Source organism: Parasteatoda tepidariorum, chromosome 1 (assembly GCF_982258835.1).
Source record: "Parasteatoda tepidariorum strain Cologne lab strain chromosome 1, Ptep-v5.0, whole genome shotgun sequence".
In the NCBI taxonomy this organism is placed as follows: Eukaryota; Metazoa; Arthropoda; class Arachnida; order Araneae; family Theridiidae; genus Parasteatoda; species Parasteatoda tepidariorum.
The window spans coordinates 3,440,387-3,461,675 of NC_141755.1; the positions used below are offsets into that span (position 1 = coordinate 3,440,387).

At 29.4% G+C, this 21,289-nt stretch overlaps 1 protein-coding gene across 1 annotated transcript; it reads right to left on the bottom strand.

Annotated features, from left to right (window-relative positions):
* Nucleotides 1-555: 555 nt before the first annotated feature.
* LOC139425412 (uncharacterized) lies at nucleotides 556-16,756 on the bottom strand. The gene is made up of 7 exons (XM_071180245.2): nucleotides 16,426-16,756; nucleotides 14,856-15,001; nucleotides 13,030-13,268; nucleotides 12,825-12,950; nucleotides 7,593-7,720; nucleotides 5,657-5,826; nucleotides 556-922 (listed from the first exon to the last, which is right to left on the bottom strand). The coding sequence occupies exons 1-7, from the start codon at nucleotides 16,674-16,676 to the stop codon at nucleotides 630-632; spliced, it is 1,353 nt and encodes a 450-aa protein (XP_071036346.2). The 5' UTR covers nucleotides 16,677-16,756; the 3' UTR covers nucleotides 556-629.
* Nucleotides 16,757-21,289: the final 4,533 nt, after the last annotated feature.

The following is a 21,289-nucleotide window of genomic DNA, read 5'->3' on the forward strand; positions in this document are numbered from 1 at the left end:
TAATTATCTTAAAGTTTTTGAAAAATCAAAAGTTTCCTTTAAGTGAATTGATGCAACAAGCAAAATATTTGCAACCATTTAATCATTTACTTTTTTTAATTATAAATCGCTTATGAATTGTGATGCAGTTAAAGGCTGAAATATTTTTCAGTTGCGTAAAAAATTTCATTGATTGATTTGTTTTTAGTTACTTATTCAGAGATGAAGTTGTAAATTTGTGCAATTAAACAAAAAATATAACTTCTTTTTAAATATGCCTTTTGCAATTAGAAAACATTTTTACTGCAATATTTAAAAAGTCATTTACATTAATAAAACCTTTTTAATGAAAGGTTTTCATTTGATGAATTGATTATTTTGAAATGTATTTTGTTTCTCAATACAAAACTGAATAAGAAACTAAATTTTATTTTGATAAAAATATTTAATTGGGAGTGAATTTCTTAAACTCACAGTGAGCAAATATAAGGTCTAAATTATAAAAGAACTTATTTTGAATTTAGATCACTGAGATAAATCTTTTAGACTCAAATTGGATTTTAATTACTTGCTTTCATAGAATGTAGTTTTATTTGGACGGGCTTATAGCCCTTACCTTTCCTTTAAAAGTGCAGTCAAAATATCTTCTTTTATGTAAAAGATTTATTTGCATAGGGTTTTAACAATATGATGTCTTGTACTTGTTTATTTGCAGGAAACGATGTTTCTTTAAACTTGTAGTGCTTTCTGAAATCATCGATGGTGTCCATGATTTCATGAAGATGTTGGGGTTGGGATGCTGCTTTCAGTTCCACCATGTAATAACTTCTCTTTTTCTGGAAGTTTTCTTGAACACATATTGATTTGGACAAATTATTCAGGTGGCTTTTTTGAATTCCGCTTTGTTTCTCTGCTTTCTTTTCTTCATCATACATCAACCAACCTTTATAAATAAATTTTAGTTTTTAAAATCAACTTTCTAAACATATAATTTGTTTTACAACCTAAAGAATTTTTTTCCCCACATTTAATACATTTTATTGTTGCTTTTATACAAAATGATTAATTTAAAAATGACAGTGATTTAATTTTTAGTTTAAAGGAAATATGTAGGGATATTTTATTTTTACCTTTTATTTGATACTTATCACTTTTAAATTTTTTTCTTTTTAAAAATTTTACTTTCTGCTTATCTTTATTACAATATATTGATTAACAAATATGTTTAGGTTTAGGAACAAACTGTTGTATTCGATGCAATTGACAGCCACACTATGAGAATCGATACTAGCTCATAATCATAATGTACTGCAATACACAAGGAGCCACCTCTTAACTGTTTTGGTTTGATTGTTTTTCTTTGCCTCATTAGAAAGGATCTCCAAAGCAATGAAAGAGGTTTCATCAGTTCTATTATGTAACAAATTCTCCTTTGTGTATGTTTCAGAAAACTTCTTTGCAAACTTCAGAGCTCGTTTTTGTTTCTATTCAGAGCAAAGCTGAGGTCCTAATGAGGAAAATATTGATGTTTTGGCTTTTAGCTTGGTTAATAGTTAATTAAGGTATGTCACAAAATGTAAATTTGACTAGTCCATTACATTGATTTTATTGTCATCCTATTTATTGATTTGCCATTGTGGGGATAGCAGTTATTGACAATGTCAACCATCATCTATGAATAGTACTCCGTCATAGAATCTAGTTAACATGTCTTATATAGTAGTGAAAATTGGAATTGTATTTTTGTAGTGGTATACACACTACACCATTGTTGACAAGTTAGATGTAAGCGTAACAATTGCCATTATTATTATTTTTTTACATTTGATTTTATGTATTCAATTTTTTATTAAAATAGATATAATAAATAAAAAAAAAAGTTGTTGCTCGCTTTAAAATTTTTAAGTACATACATATATATATATATATGGGTGATTCTTTTCAAACATGACAATTCGAACCAAAAGATTTCTTCAAATTTAAAGTCTTTAAAATAGTCAAAAAAATTTTTGTATACTTTAGTTACATTCATTAATATCTTACAGACAGCAGTATAGTTTATTGACATTTGCTCGAGAAAAAAAAATAAAATAGAAATTCACCAAATCTTGAATGCCAGGAAAATAACATATTAACTTAGAAGTTCAAAAAACAGTCATTTTAAGTTAATAGTAAGTAACTCAACTTAAGCCTTTATGCAGGGCTGATTGTGCTCTGGAAATTCCGGATTTCCGGAATTTTTGCTAACAGTGATCCGGAAGTTTCCGGAGATCCAAGGTCCAGACGTTTAAAAAAATCATTGTTTAATATATAGGTGCACATTAAAGTTATTATAGCCCGAATTTTTATTATTTATTTAATATTTTTAAAAATATCAATAATAACAATTAAATATTTTTAAAAATCTACTTATTTTAATTTGGAATTCAATACTTTTGTTTTGTACAACTTATTAAAAATCTGACAGTAATATTTAATGTTCTTTCAAACATAAAAAGTCCTTCATAAAATTTTGATAAAGTTGTGGCCCGCCATTTGATTTGTGTTTTTAATTGTGGCCCGCGGCCTCATGTAAGTTGGAAACCCCTGGGGGTCATACCTAGAGTTAGTATTTAAAATAATTAAAATAAGACAGGAGATGTCGAATGATCGCTCCAGGCGAAACACTGTTAAGCTGATGCTGGGTGAAAAGGAATACAAACATGTAATAAACTATTCCTGTTTTCTACTGAAAGTGAGCCCTTATATTTTCTAAGTTTATTAAATATATCTATGTATATTCGTAAAATCCTTTTCTAAAAGACCCGATGCTCTTGAGGGATTGATTGAGAAAATTACACTGAATTATTTTTTAAATTTAACGAATCAGCATTGTATCAAAATTAGAATAACAGTGCCGATTGTGCTCCGGAAAAAATCTGGATATTTCGCTAACAGTGATCCGGAGGTCGAAGGTCCAGGCGTTTAAAAAAAAACATTAATCACAGAAGTTTCCAGAAATCAAATTTTCAAAGGTAGAACTTTAAAACACAGTTTATTTTATTTGTTTGTAAGAGAGAGCCAGAGAGATACTTTATAAGCTTATATTCATAATTAATATTCATTTTTTATCAGTAAATAGTTGTTATAATCATAAACTCAAGAAAGAAGGACATATTTGTAAATTTTAATTACTTCTCCAGGTCATCATAGGTATGTGTAAATAGTAAAAAGGAAAAAAAGCCTTGTTTAAATTTTTTTCTAATTTTTCAATTTAAACTGTTTTTGTTTTTTCTCAACAAAAGAAAGAACTCAAGAAATTTTCCAGAATTTTGACTTGGGCTCATAATCACCCCTGTTTATGTTAGATGAACCACAAATTGCTTAAATTAATTCTTTTTATCCACTGTAGAAAGAATCAAATTTCTTTTTGTTGCTGATATGTGCAGAATAAAATTGTGTATAATAATCAATCATTAAATAAATAAATAACTTTGATTACATCCAACCATATTACAATTATGCATAAGTTTCATATTAGGTAAATATTTGCTTTTCCCCTTTACAGTATTAGCAGTTAAAAAAAAATTTGGTAGCACTTCAATGTTCTGGAATTCATAAGCCAGGATAATGACAAATTCTCCATTTTATAGCATATAACTTTAATTTAATATTTTGCCCAAAAACGTTTACATTCTGCAGAAAACAACAGGAATTTATAAAATAACTCTGATAAATCTATGTAGTTTATGTTATTAGTGATTTCCAGAAACCAGGAAAATGACAACACAAAAACCTACTCATCTTGAGAATTTTTTTGAAATAGATTTTGAACCAGAAAATTGGTTCTTTATTCATGCAACAAGACATGTTCTTATAAAAGGGTATCTAATCAATCTATTAACATAGGATATTGATTGCTGGCTCTATCAATTTTGGTTATAAACCACTAAATAGAAGTAGCCAGGAAAATGACAGATTTTCTTGGGACAAACAAATTATTGACAGAAAAAATTATTTTAAACGAAGTTTTTGTAAATAATAACCTCTGCGTATATTCTAGAAATGCTTACACCAGCTGAGATAAAAAAAATTAGACATTGAAAAATGTATAGAAAGTTTTGAAACTAGTTATTATTGGAAACAGTGTTTGGGACATTTTGAAGTTCAATTAAATTTTTTAACTATACAAAACAGTCAATGTTAGTGCAAAGTCATTTTAAAATGCTAACAGCAATGCAATTTATTAATTTTTTCAAAAAAAAGTTCTTTTAGTATTATAGTATTAAATCTTGGAGCAAGGGACAGTGAATTGTCATATTTCCTGAGAATCACCCATATATATATAATTTTAAAAATTAATATTTGTAAAAAAATATTATTAATTTTATTTATTTATTTTTGTTCAAAAAAAGTTTTTCATTCTAAAATCTTGTCTAAATTTATGTTTGTCTTATGTTGGATATTTCTAATACAGTATTAAATATTTTAACTCCTGATGCCAACGAAAGTGACACCGTGAAAATGACAACAAATTAAAATTATTTGTAAAAAATCGTGTACCCTCGATAACATTTTGAAGTCAATGGAGGTAACACATAAGAACGACTAACATTCATTTATGACCATTTTTTTTGTGGAACAGAGAATGGTCGCTCCTGAGACGTTTCAGTGTACTTATATACAGGAGAACAAATTGTGTTTGATTGTGCAAACGATATTTTGGTGGAAATTCGTACAGTCATGGAGAAATTTTTGGTCTAAACAAATTCTTACAAAAATTTTTAATGTTAAAAAAATGTGTCGTTTTGCAAAATTTTTTCTTATTAAAAAAATATGTTAAAAATTAGTGAATTAGATGAATTGCAATTTTCCACGTTTTCATTTATTATTATTTAATATATTCTACACCAAAATTTGGGTTTTTCACTGTAATTGTCAAAGCAAAAGGAGAGTTAATTATTAAAATAATTCAAGAACATAATTGATTGATCACTTGTAATTTTATATGTATGTTTTTTTTTATAAATACTTTATGCTTTTAATGGTTAATAATTATCCTTACTGTTAAAACTGGATATGATGGTTAATGGTTTTAATATGATGGTTAAAACCGGATAAAACTGTCAATTGTCAAAAACTTACCAGCTCACAACAATGTTAGGTTTGTGAAATATTGAATTTATTTACTAAATTGTATATTATGTTGTCCAATTAAAATTTTTAAAAGTAATATTTCCTTATATTTTAATTTGGAGGTATGTTATGTTTAATCAAAATTCATTTTTAACTTTAATTTTTTTTAAAAATCGAATAATTAGTTTTTTTTAATTTAGTAACTGACTTCTTGTAAGATTCAATTTTAAATTTAGGCTTTGTGTTTTGTAGCTCTTTGAATTTAGACTTTGTCGTGTATGAAAGGAAATCATTTAATAGTTTGTGGAAGTCTGCTTTATTTGATTAGAAGTTTTTTAAAAAAATCCAACGTACTAGTGCTCTAAGTCTTTATATAAATACCTCATTAACAATTTCTGTGAGCAAAATAATATTAATGCAGCTTTTTAGCTCTAATGCTCAAAGCGTATGAATTTAAACTATACATTAAATTACTTTTTTTTACAGTGGACATCATTGATGTATTTAAACTCTATTTTATAATGGATTAACGTTTATAATAACAACCATGATTTAAACTTACTTGCTACTTTCTCCCAGATGCTTTTGGATTTGGCAACATTAAAATTTTGACTGGAACCTCTTTCCATAACAGTATCACAAATTTTTGTCAGAAAGTTCATGAATGTTGGTATGTGTGTTCCTAAAAAAGTCTGTTTATTCAGGCATTTTTCCATACAAGCAAAAAGTTTCCTGGAGTGAAATTTTTATTTTTTATTTTTATTTTAATAAAAGAAATCAAGAGGTTAAAGAAATGATTTTGAAGTTGTCTGAAAGGAATTTTTTTTAAATAATGCTGTTTTTTTTAAAGGAGTATATTGACAGGCAGAGGACAATTCCATGTCAAGTACAATCAAAAATTATAATTCTACTTGGATATCTTTACGAATTAAATTGATCTAAAGTATTAACGTCTGGTACTGAGATATTTTAAGCATCAATATTTATTTACAAGATATTTTTTTTAAAATCTATTCATTGATTTTAAAAGGGAATCGCCAAGGATATTTTGTAAAGAATGCCTTTGATATATATTTTTAGAATTCTTTGAAAAAATGAAGTAAAGAAACTGCGAACAAAGGTTTGCAAATGAAGATATAATTTTAAAAAATTACAAAAAGTTTTCTACCTTTTTCAGATTTTGTACGAATCTCTATTTGTTTTCTGGTTAAAATAGTAATTATTACCAAACCTTAACCCATTTTAAGCTAAGCATAGAAATTTTATAAAAAGTGGTATCATATTCATTGAAATATGCACCAAATCAAGGAACAAATCATTTCGTTGAATACTAATTTTCTAATGCCATTTTTTTTTAAATTTTTATTTCATTTAAAACAAACTTGCAATTTAAATCCATTATAAAAACATATGAAAAATCTAAAATAGAATAATTATACATTTTTAAAAAGTCAAATTTGTCAGTAACCATATCAAGTTTGAAATCTAGCTTATTTTAAAAAATTTTCAACAGAAAGTGTTTACTCCAATTGCATTATAAATATTTTATTAATGTCTTTAGAATCCTTTAAAATATATTTAAAAAAAATTAGATCGTCTTAAGTAATAATTTACATACATTTAAAAAATAATTTAATAAATTAAATATTTATTTAGATTCAATTTGTTAGGTTATCTTAGTAGCTTTGAATTTTAGTAGTTTTAAATAGTTATATGTTAAGTATTTATTTATAATAATTTTGTATTTTTAGGAAAATAAAAACTTAGTTAGGAAGTAATTATTTAGTTTGATTTTTGATCCTTTCTAAAATAACTGTAGAAATTTTAAACATGAGAAATACTATTTTGCTGCCTACTGTCTAATAAATTATTGGTGACGGAGCTTGCTTTTTTCACTCAATAGCATGTATATATTATGGCTGGAGAGGTGTGTGAGGAAATAGTACAACACATAATTAAGCGATTCTCTCTTATTTCAGAACAGAGATGGAAATAGTTTTAGTACTTCTAATGCCTGCTAAGCTGAAATGTAAAGAACTCACAGTTTGATATCCTCTAGACAGATTTTTAATAATTGCTAAAATTCAATACCTAAAGATTTTCGACTATCTTTAAAAAATAGTTAAAATTGAAATCAAAGAGGGTGAAAAATTTGGGTTCATATAATTGTTAAAAATTTGTTAAGATGGGTTGCAGAATCAAAATATTTAAATCCAGTTGTGCTGGGTATTCATCTTGGTTATCATTAAAGTTCATATGTTGTATAAGATAATTTTAAAAGGTGATCAATTTGGTCATCAAGGCAATTTGTCAGCTAGTATTTAAACCTAATTCCCAAACACATGCAGTTTATTTTCTGTGTGTCCATTCTGTTGAATAGTTAACTACATATTGGGGCATTATCAAAATGAATCAGAAATTAATTGCTCTTGAGGATCAAAACACAAATACCAAAGATTTGTATTATAATATATTTGTTTCTAAAAAGTGTATGTTACCCAAGATCTTTTTTATTTTTAATTATGGACCATGTTTCTGAATCTGTGAAAACCATAGGATAACACAATCCTGAGAGGACTGATATTCCAGACTGTATATTTCCCAGTTTGAAACTTAAATAGGCCACCTGAAAAAAAATGTTTTTATGAAGTTAAACTTTTTAATAAAAATCACGATGTTATTATTCTTAATTATTTAAGTGATGTCGAACAACTTGCCTTAAGAAAGAAAAAAGAAAAACTTTAATTCTAAACTACACTTTGAAACTTACCAACTGAATATAATTTATACTTTACACCTCCAGCTAAGATAAATAATCGTTACATAATATTACGAGTCTATTTATAGATTAAATTCAACTTCTTTAGGAGTGAAAGTTTTTTTGCTTCAAGATATTACTTTTGCTAACCTCAATTACTTATTTAATTACCAAACACTGCAGGCGCAAATTGTTTTACTTCATTGTTGCTTAACTAAATGGTGTTGTTAGAATAAATTTTCAAGTTGAATATTCTGTTATAAACTTTTGCAAACTATAGTTTATTGGCGATAATAATTGTATCTGTGCAACTAAATGAATTGGAAGAAAGAAAATGAATAGAAAGTTTCACTTTCTTAGCTTGTAACTATTATAAATGCATACTTTTTATTTAAATTATTCAGAGCCGTTTTTATGTTTATAGGGGCCCTGGGCCTGTCATTATCTGGGGGCCCTTCATGTGTAAATATAGAGAAAAAAATTTAATTTTGAATAATTTTTAAAAATTATTTTATTTTAATAAGAGTAAAAAACATATAAATTAATTATAAAAGCTTATATACATTATTTTTTATCGAAAATTTAAGGTAACAATACTTTTCGCGCTTTTTGAGAGGCGAATTTTCTATCGCATCATCAAAATCAATTTCCTGTAAGACATACATTTTGCTTTGCAGCTCAAAATCTGTAAGACTTAGAAACATCAAATTATGAAGGTGTGTAGAAAATATGCAAGGAGTTAAAAAGAATACATGGAAATACGGTTTGATTATTAGTTTTTTTTTAATAAAATCGCCATTGAAAAACTGACTCAATTTTGAGTCTGAGTTTAACTACTTAGCCTTGAAATTTTAAAATCAACATAGAAGACAAGGAAACTCCTGAATCAGTATAGTGCGGCTTTGAGAAGAACTCTTCCAGACTGAAAGTCTGAGACTGTCTGCTGCTATGGTAACAAGCGAGAGCACATTTCTAATGGGGGTGAAATGGAGGAAAGAAGGTGTCGATTGGTTTACTTACGACGACTTACGCTAAGATTAAGACAAAACTATTCACCCCACACCCCTATTCGAAGTGACCTTTCCTCGTAACCATAGTATCCGCCACGACGCGAGACGGGTGTCTAGAGGATTTCTCCTGAAAGCCGTACCATACCCAGAGGTATTGAATTGTTATGAGAACTTTGAGGAGTTTATGACCCCGACAGATTTAACATGCACCAGTCTGCATTTTAAGCATGGGTATTATTCTTCCGGCTGAATTCGAACTTCCATTCTCACGAGCAGGAGTCCATAGCCCTACCAACCAAGTTATCGTGGCCACATTATTAGTTTATTTTATAACAGTCATTGAACAGCCCACCCAGTTTCGAGTTTACGACTACTAATGTTCAACTCCGTAGCCTTGTAATTTTGAATCCAATCCATCATACAAGAGAACACCAGGATCAAGTATTGGAAGAAATTTTGCCTTCATGGAGGACGTTTTGATGGAACTAACTCACATTTGCGTTACATAGAGAGGAAGAACACGAGTACCTCCCACGATTTGCCTGACGGCAAAGGGACTCTAACCCATGATAAGCCTACCTGTGAGGATATTTTACGTTAGCACTGTGGTCGATAAAGCCCGAGTGAGGAATTCATATCGACCAGCCATCACTGGGATTCGAACTCGGTGCACCTCATTCGGAGGTGAATGCTCTATCCCTTGAGTCCATCTTTATTGAGTAATAACTCTGCGCCAGGTACCAATTTTTCAATTTTATTGATTGGTACTAATTTCATTGATTTGCCTAAATTTAGTCAGCTTCGAAATACAAATGGTAATTCAGTAATTTTTGAAGAAAAAAAATGGAAATAAACTGTTTTCCCTCTTAACCTGCAATGAATGCAGAGGCAACCACGAGGGTTAGTGAGCAAAATGAACAGGGAGCGGAACCTTCTAGTTTTCTGAATAATTATGAAATTATTTGTTTTTAACATGCATACTTAAAAACAATAAGAAAAACATTTTTCAGTATTAAGAAATAATAATTAAAAACTGTTATCAGTTGAAATAGAAACCACGATCTCACAGTTTTGTGTTAGATTTCATAATCATCTGCCTCAAATATACACACCTGCCTTGCGGATATTTAGAATTTTTTTTTTAAATTTAATATATTAAGTCATTTGCATACTTGAAAAATGCTTTCCAAATTACCATTTTTAACGTTTATAACTAGTATCTTCAATTCATTTAGAAGTAAACCATAATTCGACTCATCTTATTCATTTTCAGCTTGTGTATATGCACCAAAAATAAATTTAAAACTGGACTAGATATAACACAAGGACTGCAAATTTAACTGTCGGATATAAAACCTTATTTGAGAATGATAATAATAAAACGATGAAAAATCTACATTCCTCTAATTAAATATTTTAGAAATAGTCTGTTTTTAGGTTATAATGTTCGTAATTACCTTAATAAACTTTAATCTTAATGTCGGGGTTCCGCCGGCATTTAATATATTTAATATATCAATGGAACACACTAAAGCTTTATATAAATCAGAAATTAGTTTTAGAATTACAATTATAGAATAGTTATTTTTATTATAGAATGAAAGGTTTTAAAATACAAATATTTGTTAATGTTTAACATTTAATCAAAGAAAAAACATAACCCATATTGAAATCTAACGAATAGCCCCTGATAAATTTCGTGACAAAAAAAAAATTGAAGCCTGATTGATTTCCGGATTTTAGAAACACCTTCTAGTTTTACTATTCAATCACATTGGTCTCGATCCCCCCTAGTCTCACTAGTGATTCAGCATGTTTTGATATCATTTTTGTTTCGCTCTTACTTAATATTGATTTGTTTGCAACAATTATTTTTTTACTACATTTTGGCGAGAAGTTTGAAAATATAATATTGAGGGCATTAATTGATTTTTTTTTTTTGTATGCTTCTTTTACTTATATCATCAACACCCACAAGCAACTCTAAATACTGCGATAATATTAAATGAGATAGCCAAGCAAAACCTATGGAGTAATTCAAATTCATGTTCAAAAGTATTAATTGTTTTTTGAATTAACAATTTCAGTCATCTTTTAGGTATTTAAAACTGCAGCATATGACATGAAAGTATTTAATATATCATTTTTACAATAAAGTGAAAAAAAAAAGAATTCTGATCCTTAGGAACAGATATTAAATAATCTCCTGATCGAATGATGGAGCATAATTACCTTTTAAACAAAGAAAAAAATTATTTACCTTTTTAAAATAAAAATTTGCGTTTTTTTAAATAATTTATTAATACTCAAATTGTTTAAAAGATGATATGACAATGAAGTTTTTTATTTAATTAAGTCCTTTACTTATAGTTTTTCATTTTTTTTTTATTTTTTATTTTATTAAATTAAATGCACGCGTTTAAAATAAAAACAAAGCTGTCAAAATTTCATATATAGTTTCGATTTACAATTTTAAGAAATTGTTTCGACTTCGATTTGGAAATTCAAAAGCCTTATTATTAAAAAATTGAGAAGACTAAATTATTAACTTTAAACACATAATAACAACAAAAATCAAGGAGTTAAAAATAGAAACAAGTATGATCAATAAACAATAAAATCATAAGCTAATTAAATAAATTAATTTCGTGCACGAAATGTAATATTACAAATTAAACATATTTCATATTTAGGGGAAACATGGAAAATTTGGTCATACAGGAGTTTTAAACAATTTTTTTCTCATGTTTAAACATTTGTTTAGCTGATGAGCATTTGATTTCAATGATCTATTAAACAAAATCATATGTTGTTTCTGTCTATTAGCAGTAAGTAAAATTAAAATAAAATTACATCTGTTACCTCAATTTCATCCAGAACAGATCAAATCAAGAGCTTTGGCAGACAGGCCAGTCAAAGAAGGAATTGAATAGTGGCCCGCCATTTAAATAAATAAACAAAAAAAATCACAAAGTATATAAAAAGCAGTACAAACCTTTCACGTTTTCCCTAACCACAACCAAAATTGATTTAATAAAAACATTTGCTTACCTCCAACGTGAAAGATTTGTCTTCTTAATATCCTACGAAAATTTGATATAGAAATTCCTAGTTCACGGATTCTCTTACGATTAATTTGAAAAATAACAAAATCAACTAGAATAATTAAGTAAATTAAACTATTAAGCTAGTTGAAACATTTAGGATGATCAAAGGGAAAAAAAGCTTTTATAATAAATTAGAAAAAATATTTAATTTTTTTAAGAAAGAAAGTTTAGAATTCAAGGAGGCCCAATTTAAAGGCGCTATGGCAATCTCAAGAGTGAGTAACCCAAAGAAATTCTAACAAGACCCTCCCCCTATTTACAGCCCTAGAAATGTTTCCTTCCTAGAAATTTATGACCAGAAATCAGACAAAAGGGTGTTTCTGTGGATATCTGATATTTCCGAAGTTAGGAAAAAAGAGCCCTAGGCAATATAAAGAAGCTAAAAACATTTTCTCACACTGTAAAGTTATTTGACAACTCAGTGGGTGGTAGCTACGAAAGTGGGGATATTTTCATCAGTGGAAGGAGTGTTTTATTGCTCTTTTGGTTAGAAAAGTGAAGAGTAACAATTATTTTACATTGTAAACACTTCGATTAGATTTTGAAAAGCATCCGACAAACTAAGAAAGAAAAAAAATATATATATTATGGGCTTCAGAGGGCCCCAGCTCTGAATAAAACTTTAAAAAAGTGAGATTTGAGGACCTTCTTTAGTTATAAATAATAAATGAGATGGAATTAAAAAAAAAAAAAAACAATTTATGAAATGAGATTTTAGATTTGTCGGGGGCCCCATCAGAACTCGGGGCCCTGGGCCAGGGCCCACTGGGCCCATCCTTAAAAACGGCTCTGAAATTATTAGATGTTCCAATCTGTGTTTATTTAAGAGTGTTCAAGTGACTGTCAAACGTGTACCTGAAGGAAGTATATTAGAAGACATGCTCTACGCTCCTTATCTGATTCAGCCAATATTTCTTGAATGGTCAGCTCTTTTATTCTTTCAAAAAAGTGTAAGTATCCTATAAGGTGTGGACTGTTGATCTGAAAGGAAATTCCCAAGTTTTTAGGAAACAGATTTTACTTATATAGACCACTTGTTTTATTTAAAAAATTATCTTACCTCTGTGATTGTATGGGGCTTAAGAATTAGCCTAGCAAGTTCCCCATTTTCTATTTCACAAAACAAAACTTGCTGAATTCTCCTCAATTCCCGAACAAATGCAACTGGTTCTACTTGTGTCAAATGGATAAAATCTTTAAATTCCTTAGTCTTCATTTTTGACTTCAAGTTCATATTTTTATCCGGTGAATCAATCAACTTGTGGCGATCTGAATATTCATTTTCCAATTCTTTTAAAACTAAACAAAATAACTTTGCTGCGAATAAATTAACATAATTTTTTCTTCTATTTTTGCACATAGTAAGGTATATTTTGCGAATTAAGGGTATTGTAGCAATAAGTTTGCTTCGAAAAACCTATTTAAAAACTATTAAGGCATAGCCTTCGTAAAGAGGTGGCAAGCTGGACTTTAACCTGGGCCTCGCGCTTGTGATACTCGATTTTTTTTTTTTAATATTTATAAAGATTTCATTTTTTAAAAAAATTATTTCCTAGCATTAAACATGTAAACCTCGTTTATTTATCATACAGAGAAAACAAAAAAAGAAGGCATTGGTCTCATTTCATTCTCCATATCTATTCCATAGGCCCTGCCCAAGAATACTTCTTATAAATTAAAAACTGTTGAATTAGAAAATAAGATATAATTTATAAACAAATTTAGAGGATAATTTTAAGGGACCCTCAAATAAAATTCTTTTTTAATGTTATGTGCACAGGGTTGTCACTTTCCAGAAAAATTTAAAAACTAGTAATAAAATATCATGGAATCAAAATGTTTTAACTAATTACCATCGAAAATATTTGATCAAAAGTATTTGAAAATTAAATATTTCTGTTACAACTGATCAACTGAATTTTTAAAATTGATGTGAAATTAAAAGCTGTAAACTTTACGGTAATCTTAGAAAATCTCTGTCATCAGTTTTTTAATTTTTTCAAGAGTGTGTCAACCCTGGTATATGTCAATGGAGCTATGGATGGTTTAGTGTTTTCAATAGAAATGTAAGCTCTAACAAACCTCTCTCTTTTATCTTAACTATTTCCGGTTAGAACGTTGGCAACCTCTTACTACTGTTTTTGTAGAGGGTGATATTTTAAAATTATTTTAAGCTTAAAAAAAAAAAAAAATTATTTACTCAAAACTTTTTTATTTCATAAGACATTGATTAATACTGGTGAATAAGAAGTGAAGATTTGTATCAGTTTGTTATTGACATATTTTTAAAAAAGACGATTGTTCATTTGGCAATTCTGTTTTTGACTTGTTTATTGCTCGCTGTACTGAAAAGTATGGACTTTCCGTTTCAATATTTCATTTCTTTTCTAGTTACTTTAGCAAATCATTCATATTTTAAATTAAACTCAGTGGTGTCACAGCCCATGGAGGGTCAAAGCTCTTCCCAGTTTTCTTGACTTTGAGCTCTGGAGAGCAGGAGTAGGTATTCTAATCGGGTGGTCAGCCGAGCACGAAACTCTCAGTACTGATTCTCAATCCCTCAAAATGCATCTTACACCCAAAGCTTTAGTTTTTAGTCCCACCACCGTATTCGGACACCTAAGTCCGACACTCCGTTTATTAAAATCTCCAATATTTGCAGCAACTATGGCAATAAGCTCATTATTACGCATCAAGTTGACCTTGGCATATTTACATTGATTCAGAACAAAAAAATGAAATCAAGCCATAACAACCAGAATGTTTTACAGTAGGTAAAAATCCCCCAACACATTCTGTTTACAGCCAAATTACATGAAAATAGTAACCTGAAAATGGCCATTTCAAAGAAACGAATCTGCGCATAATTCAACAACATTACTGTACCTCGCTTTGAAATCTTTTGAATTCGTATATCCAGCAATACAGAATCTAAAGATTGAAATTCGTTGCTGCTGTTTGTGTGAACCCAGCGTCTTTTTGACATCTTATAAGAATGGATTTTAGACTCTATCATTAGTATTTTTGTCTTTCTGTAAATAAAAATAAAGTTTCTATTAAAATCACGTATAAGTAAGCTTACATTATTTCGATGGAATTTGTTATTTAGGCGTTATTGAATTCGTGTCATACGTGTAATCTTTACTCTTTTGTAATAGGGTTTCATATCCTGTCCCTGCAAGTGTTCTGTATAAGCATGTTTGTATATTCATTGTTAGTTTTTAGTTGTTAAAGCACACCTACATTGTAAAATCAACAACAAAAGGAATACGTCAAATGTAGCGATTCAACAGAGCGGATGCAATGACCCAGTAGGATAAGGTACAACGCCATATATTGTAGAAAACACTGTCTTCCCATAAGCAATCGGACCATCATAAGACCGATATTCATGAATCTCTACTGAGTACACAATAGAAGAACTGTTGTAAACCAATATTTTGCCTAGATATATTTGACACTGCTATTCATCCGATAATTTACATCTATTATTTTGCCCATATTCAGCCTTCTTGATTTATAATTTGGGAATTTCATTTCAATTTGCAACGTAGTCTAAATTAAACACCATATCATGGCGTCGTTGCTGATCAAGTAATTCTTTTAATGCTGATGATTTATTCCAGTGGCGAAAGATAATTTCAGTTGAATAATGCGTCCTGTCTTACAACTGGCATTATAAAGGATTGATTTGAGGATTTAACTTTATTGCATTGGCCCCCACAATCGTCAGATCACGATCCTATTGAGCGTTTTCGGGTTAAGAGAGTCATCTAAATCTGCAAACAGTCTCAAATGTTCCACAAATAACCTATCAACATTTCGTTGAGCCCATTCCAAAACGAATCAAACCTGGCTATATCAATGGCAAAAGGTGGCGAAGCAAGAAATTAAGGAGGTAGTCATAATAAAGTGGCAGCTCTGTACATAAATGTTGGAGCCTATTTAAGTTAGATTGGGCAAAATTTAGTATTTCAATTCGATGCATGTTCGTACAGGATCTTGGAGCCAATTTTCATCTTTATGCGAGCCAAGGTAAAAATGTTATCAGGCTATAGTTTTTATTAAATCATTTGTTCTTTTAAAGGGCGGTTTCTTTTGGTAAAAAAGAAAAAACGAAGTCACATAATTGTCATTAAAAGGATTTATTTAGCAGAAATGAGACAGTTCTGCCCACCGTAATACAGGAATAAAATTAATGTGTATATTTAGATCTGAAGTTGAAGCAGAGTGCTTATTTTAAAGCTGAAGAAAGAAATATCCACGTGGTATAAACAAAAAGACTATCTTTTTTTATGTAGATGTTTTTCATACATCGAACAGTTCTTGTGGCCGCGCAATAAAAGGTATAAATGAGAGAATTTATATATATATGTATATAACATAAACATAATATTTATATATACATAAACCATCAACTAATGCATTATTTACATAGCTTAAAAAAGATACTTACTTAAACGCCGAAGATAGATGTTGAAAAGCTTTTAATTTTCTTGAAACTGCAGAAGTAGATGTGATCCTACCTTCAGTCGATACACCCGTGTTGTTGCCCTTTATCCAGAAGGAAACTGGGCCCCGCCGGCCTGCTTCCCTATCGGCCTCGCAAACGCTACTTGGTTCATCTACGAAATCAGGGACGTAAGAAAGTCTGTTGCTTCTTTTCTCAAACAACATCTCATTTAAGTTTGGAAGAGAAAAAGTCATTTTCAAGAATGCTTTTTCTGGTTGCGTATTTATAAATAGTAGGGAATTTAACGACTGAGTTTTTCTAATGCTATTTGGTAAAGAGTAAGTTGAAAACACAGTCGGTAAATAGAAAAGTTTTTTTAACAGAGTTAAAATTTTAAGTTTCGGAAATGGTCGTGGTACATTCCTTCGATTCTTCTGGGCAAATTTTTTACCAGAAATCTTATCGAATGTTTCTGAATTTTCCATATTCTTTGCAGCCGACGACGATTCTCTACACAATGATAAACCAAACATGCAATTTTCGGGTATGCCTTCCCCAAAGCGATTTATGTTAATAAGCTTCTTTTGAGGTTTTTCATTTTCTTGCTTTTTACTAGTGGTTTGGTGAGAAATAATTGATTTTTTTCTTTCGGCTATGAATGTAGTGCTTGGTATATCTTCTAAATAATCATCATGTGGCTCATCTTGGCTTATATTCCATCTATCTAATTTGTCATGCCTGCTCCGAAACTTATGTATTTTTCTACCACTTTCAATAATGGGCGATTCTAATGTATCGTGTCTCCTCCGATCTCCTTCTCTATGATTTTCAACAGTTGGTGTTTTTGTTTCGTAATGCAGTTTCCGAAACTTATCTATTTCTCTAGCATTTTCATTAGACGGCGATTCTAATGTGTCGCACTTTCTCCGAAACTTAAGTATTTTTCTATTATTTACAGTCATTGGTGGTGGGTCCAGCGTTCGTTCATCCAGTAATAATCTTTGTTCCATTGGGACATCTTTCATGGACCACAACGGTTCTTTCTTTTCGTAAACATCATAATATTGAGTCAGAAAGTTTTCACGAATTATGTATCTTTGGACAGTCATGTTTAATGCAGTGAATATTATAAAGGTATGGCGGTCGGGTACATAGTACATTGGAGTATTGTTCACCAGGTTATCATCTTGCATTCGCCAATTTTTCCAACAGGATCCACATTTTTCCGATATCAATAATTTGTAAAAATTGCAGCAACTGTTTGGAAAAATTATTTTTAACCGTTTTCTTGGATATTTTTTGACAGACAAGCGATTTCTTGCAGCCATATGAATTAATAGTCTACGTTCCTTTTCTATAATACCAGCAATATCATCAGCTTGACTCATATCGCAGTATAAAAATACTACGTAGTTTTTTGTGAGTCCTAAAAAGCAATTTAAAAGAGAATTTTTTATTTATTGTAGAACGATTTAATGGATTTTGAATTTTACATTTACGTTAATAACTTATAATTATAAATATGATTTTGCACCCTAAATGTGTGCTATATCTGCTCTTATTTCGCTCACGTAGGATGGTGATAAATAAACTAAAACTATCGTTGCTGTTAGTTTAAATTTTCAGAACGTAAAAAGTATATTATTCTGTGGTAGAAAGTGTCCGTTTAAAAGTGTAAATATCTCTTTTAAACTGGAAAACATGTTGCTAATAAGAGTATTATTTTGTGAGTATTTTATGCTTTAAGTTCGAATGAAATTTTTTATTATTTTTTGCGAATGAATTTAATTATAGTGCAAAGTTTGGTTTTTTATCATTAAATATTCTTTCATGGATGCAAAATATTTTTACCAAAGCGAATTTCATGGTGTCAAATCAAATCAAAATTACTATTACTCTTTAAAAATTTGACTAAAGTTTGTCTATAGAAATAACTCCCATCGCCACAAAGTCTTAGGCCGTCTGTAGCAAGAAAGAGCGCGTGTCAAAAGTGGAGCTTCTCTCTCTCCTGATTCCCTTTCTCTCACCGACCCGAGCAAAATGTGTCTTAAATATTAATCCAACACCACAAGGTGAAATAGTCAAACCTCGTAACCATAGTCACAGCCACTGCTCCAGACGAATGGCGAGGGGAGTTCTTTCCATGGACATAGACTATATATAATTGTAAATAACGAAACTAAGCACTGAAGTTAACTTATTAAAAACTGTGTAACGCAATACTTTTACTTCTCGTAAAAAAAATTAAATGAGGCCTTATCTTAGACCTAGATCCTGTTTTTCCAGACTAACAAGCGTTTATAATCACACGAAAATTATTAAAATTTCATTTAGAAAATTTTGTGTTTCATAAATTGTAAGTTAGTTTTATTTAGTTATTTACAAACAGATTCACTGATTAACTAAACACCACTTCGTTTCCTTTCTTTCTAAATCCTCTTATCCTTTTTAAGAAGAACTGAGGTATTTAGTCTATTCTCACCTATCTGAGTTTTCCACAAATTTCGGTATCCGCTCGTTTGCTAAAAAAAAAAAAGGAAAGAAACAGTATCTATATAGTCCAGTAAATGTAAAATTTTCGAAAAATTAATACCTAAGATTTTTTTGAATAGAATTCTTTGTTACGTTATTTTAAATTGTATCTGAAAACTCTCCTTGGGGCATCCCCCCCCCTTTTTTTTTTTTCTTGAGGGAAATGGGAGTGATTATTTGTGGGGGAGAATTGAATTTCCTCAAGTGAAGCATTATATACCACGCATTTTTTTTTTTTTTAAACCTGAACTGAAGGAAATGATTGGACTAATAGTTTAGAAGTTATACTTGTTTTATACACAAAAAATACAAATTTGTATTTGTTCCGCATCTGATGGCTAACTAAATATAAGAGAGGAATTGTTTCGTATTGAATGGAATGAGGCTATACAAGAGTCAATAGAATGAATGGTTCATAAGTAAAAAGCTCTTTATGTATGAAAGGTACTTTATTGACCTTTAGGTGTTAATTATTCCGAAGAAACACTTTTTTATGATATAATTACTTAACTATTAGGTTAATTAGTTGTTATTAAATGGTTTTAAATCCGTTTCTGTCGGATTTTTTTTCGAATTTCCGACCCATAAAAAGCATTTTTTTAATGCTGAACATTAATCCTAAAGTGCAAAAAAATTTTGCCCGCAAGCAGTTTTTTTGCTTGACCTATTGGTGGTGAAATATGTGATGTCACGCCCACTGATTTCCACATTTCCCTGCAATGCAAACAAGTTTTATCATAAAAATACCCTGTAATAACACACATATTTATTACCCTACTGCTTTAAGATACTTTGGAAAATAATTTTCTAACCCTAACCATTAGAACAGCTTTACAATCAGTCTTGGACATCAGGGCGTAAAAATCACGTTTATCAGAAAACTGAAACATTTTATTACAGATTATATGCAACGGTAACACTATAGTGTTACCGTTCATTATAATGAAAGTGAAATTAAAGAAAGTAGAAAATGATTTTGATTTCAATTCAAGGCGGTAAATTTCACTGCGAAAATTGTGAAGAAAGTGGGTCTAGTGGCGCCATCTCTTAGCAATATTCAGAAATACAAAAATAATCGCAGGATTTTAAGAGACGAATTCAATTTCGAAGATGCAATTCTTCTCTTCGTCATGCGTCGGCGACCATACGGTCATAAAAATGTCGAACGCTGACAGAGAAGGGCTTAATGGCATTTTTCCGAAAATAATAAGTTCTTTTTTTCATACAAATTTCAATCAGATATTTGTAAGAAAATTTTTAATAAATTTACAGAATGTTCGTTAATCATTTCTTAATATATATTACAATTCGTGCCAAAAATGGAATTCAAAAGTTATACACACATTAGGGATGCACATTAATATTTAAGTGAGGTTAAAATAAAAACGATATCAAAATCTGACGAGTGACCAATAGAGGTGGTATTAGAAACATCAAAACATGATTGATTTTGGGATAGATAATCACCTCTCAGTTTTCTCCTGCATTTAAAAAGTTTTTTCTTTCATCTCTCTTTCCTTAATTCTGATCGGTAAGGTTTCGAAGACGTATTTAAATGTTTCGCGACACATCATTAATTTTGATTTGATATTTAATAAGGCTTCTAAAAATAGACATTAAGGAAGTCAATCATTGTAACCTGCTATTTTGTACATTTTGATTTTTGATCCGAAGGCTTTTTTCAAAATCCCCATTATTGATTTTACAGTTTAAAAAAAAAAAAAATAGATATTACATAACTTGTTAAATATACTAATATTTTGAAGAAATTTTTTAAATTTTTGACAACTAAACGGAAAAAAATTTTAAATTAAGTATGTAGAAAATTTATGAAATGCAGGTATCTCCTTTATTTCATTTCTATGTTAATTCTGATTGAATAAATTAAAAAAAAAATTTTTTTTTTAAATGGTAGTTACCTGCATAAACGTATTTTCAAATATAATGTCTTCGTTTATCAAATTGTAATATTTTCTCCTTTCCTTCCAAATGGAAAAAAGGATATTACATTCATCCATATTTGTGATTTTCCTTTCATTATATTTTGAAGAATTTTATTTTATACTTTTGTTGACCGTGATTTTCGAAATTTTTATTTTTTCTCTAAACAAGTTCTCATTTTCCTTTAACTTACCTCAATTAAATCGCATTCTGCTTATAGCAATTTTTCGCTTTTAATTTTAGCTTATCTAGCCGAAAATGGCTCTCTTGGCTAAAGAACAACGAATTCATGAGTAATGAATTCCTAAAAATAACGTTATTTGTATTTCTTCCTGAAATTTGAAATAAAAACTGTATCCGGAAAACTAAACTTTCATTTCATTGCTTAATTTTT

Excerpts from the sequence above, each read along its gene's own strand:
- LOC139425412 (XM_071180245.2), bottom strand. The coding sequence starts at position 16,676 with ATGACTTTTTCTCTTCCAAACTTAAATGAGATGTTGTTTGAGAAAAGA. Across the intron at positions 13,269-14,855 it reads TCAAAAGATTTCAAAGCGAG|TTTTAAAAGAATTGGAAAAT; the intron begins GTACAGTAATGT and ends TATTTTGTTTAG. Across the intron at positions 7,721-12,824 it reads TTCTAATATACTTCCTTCAG|GTGGCCTATTTAAGTTTCAA; the intron begins GTACACGTTTGA and ends ATTTTTTTTCAG.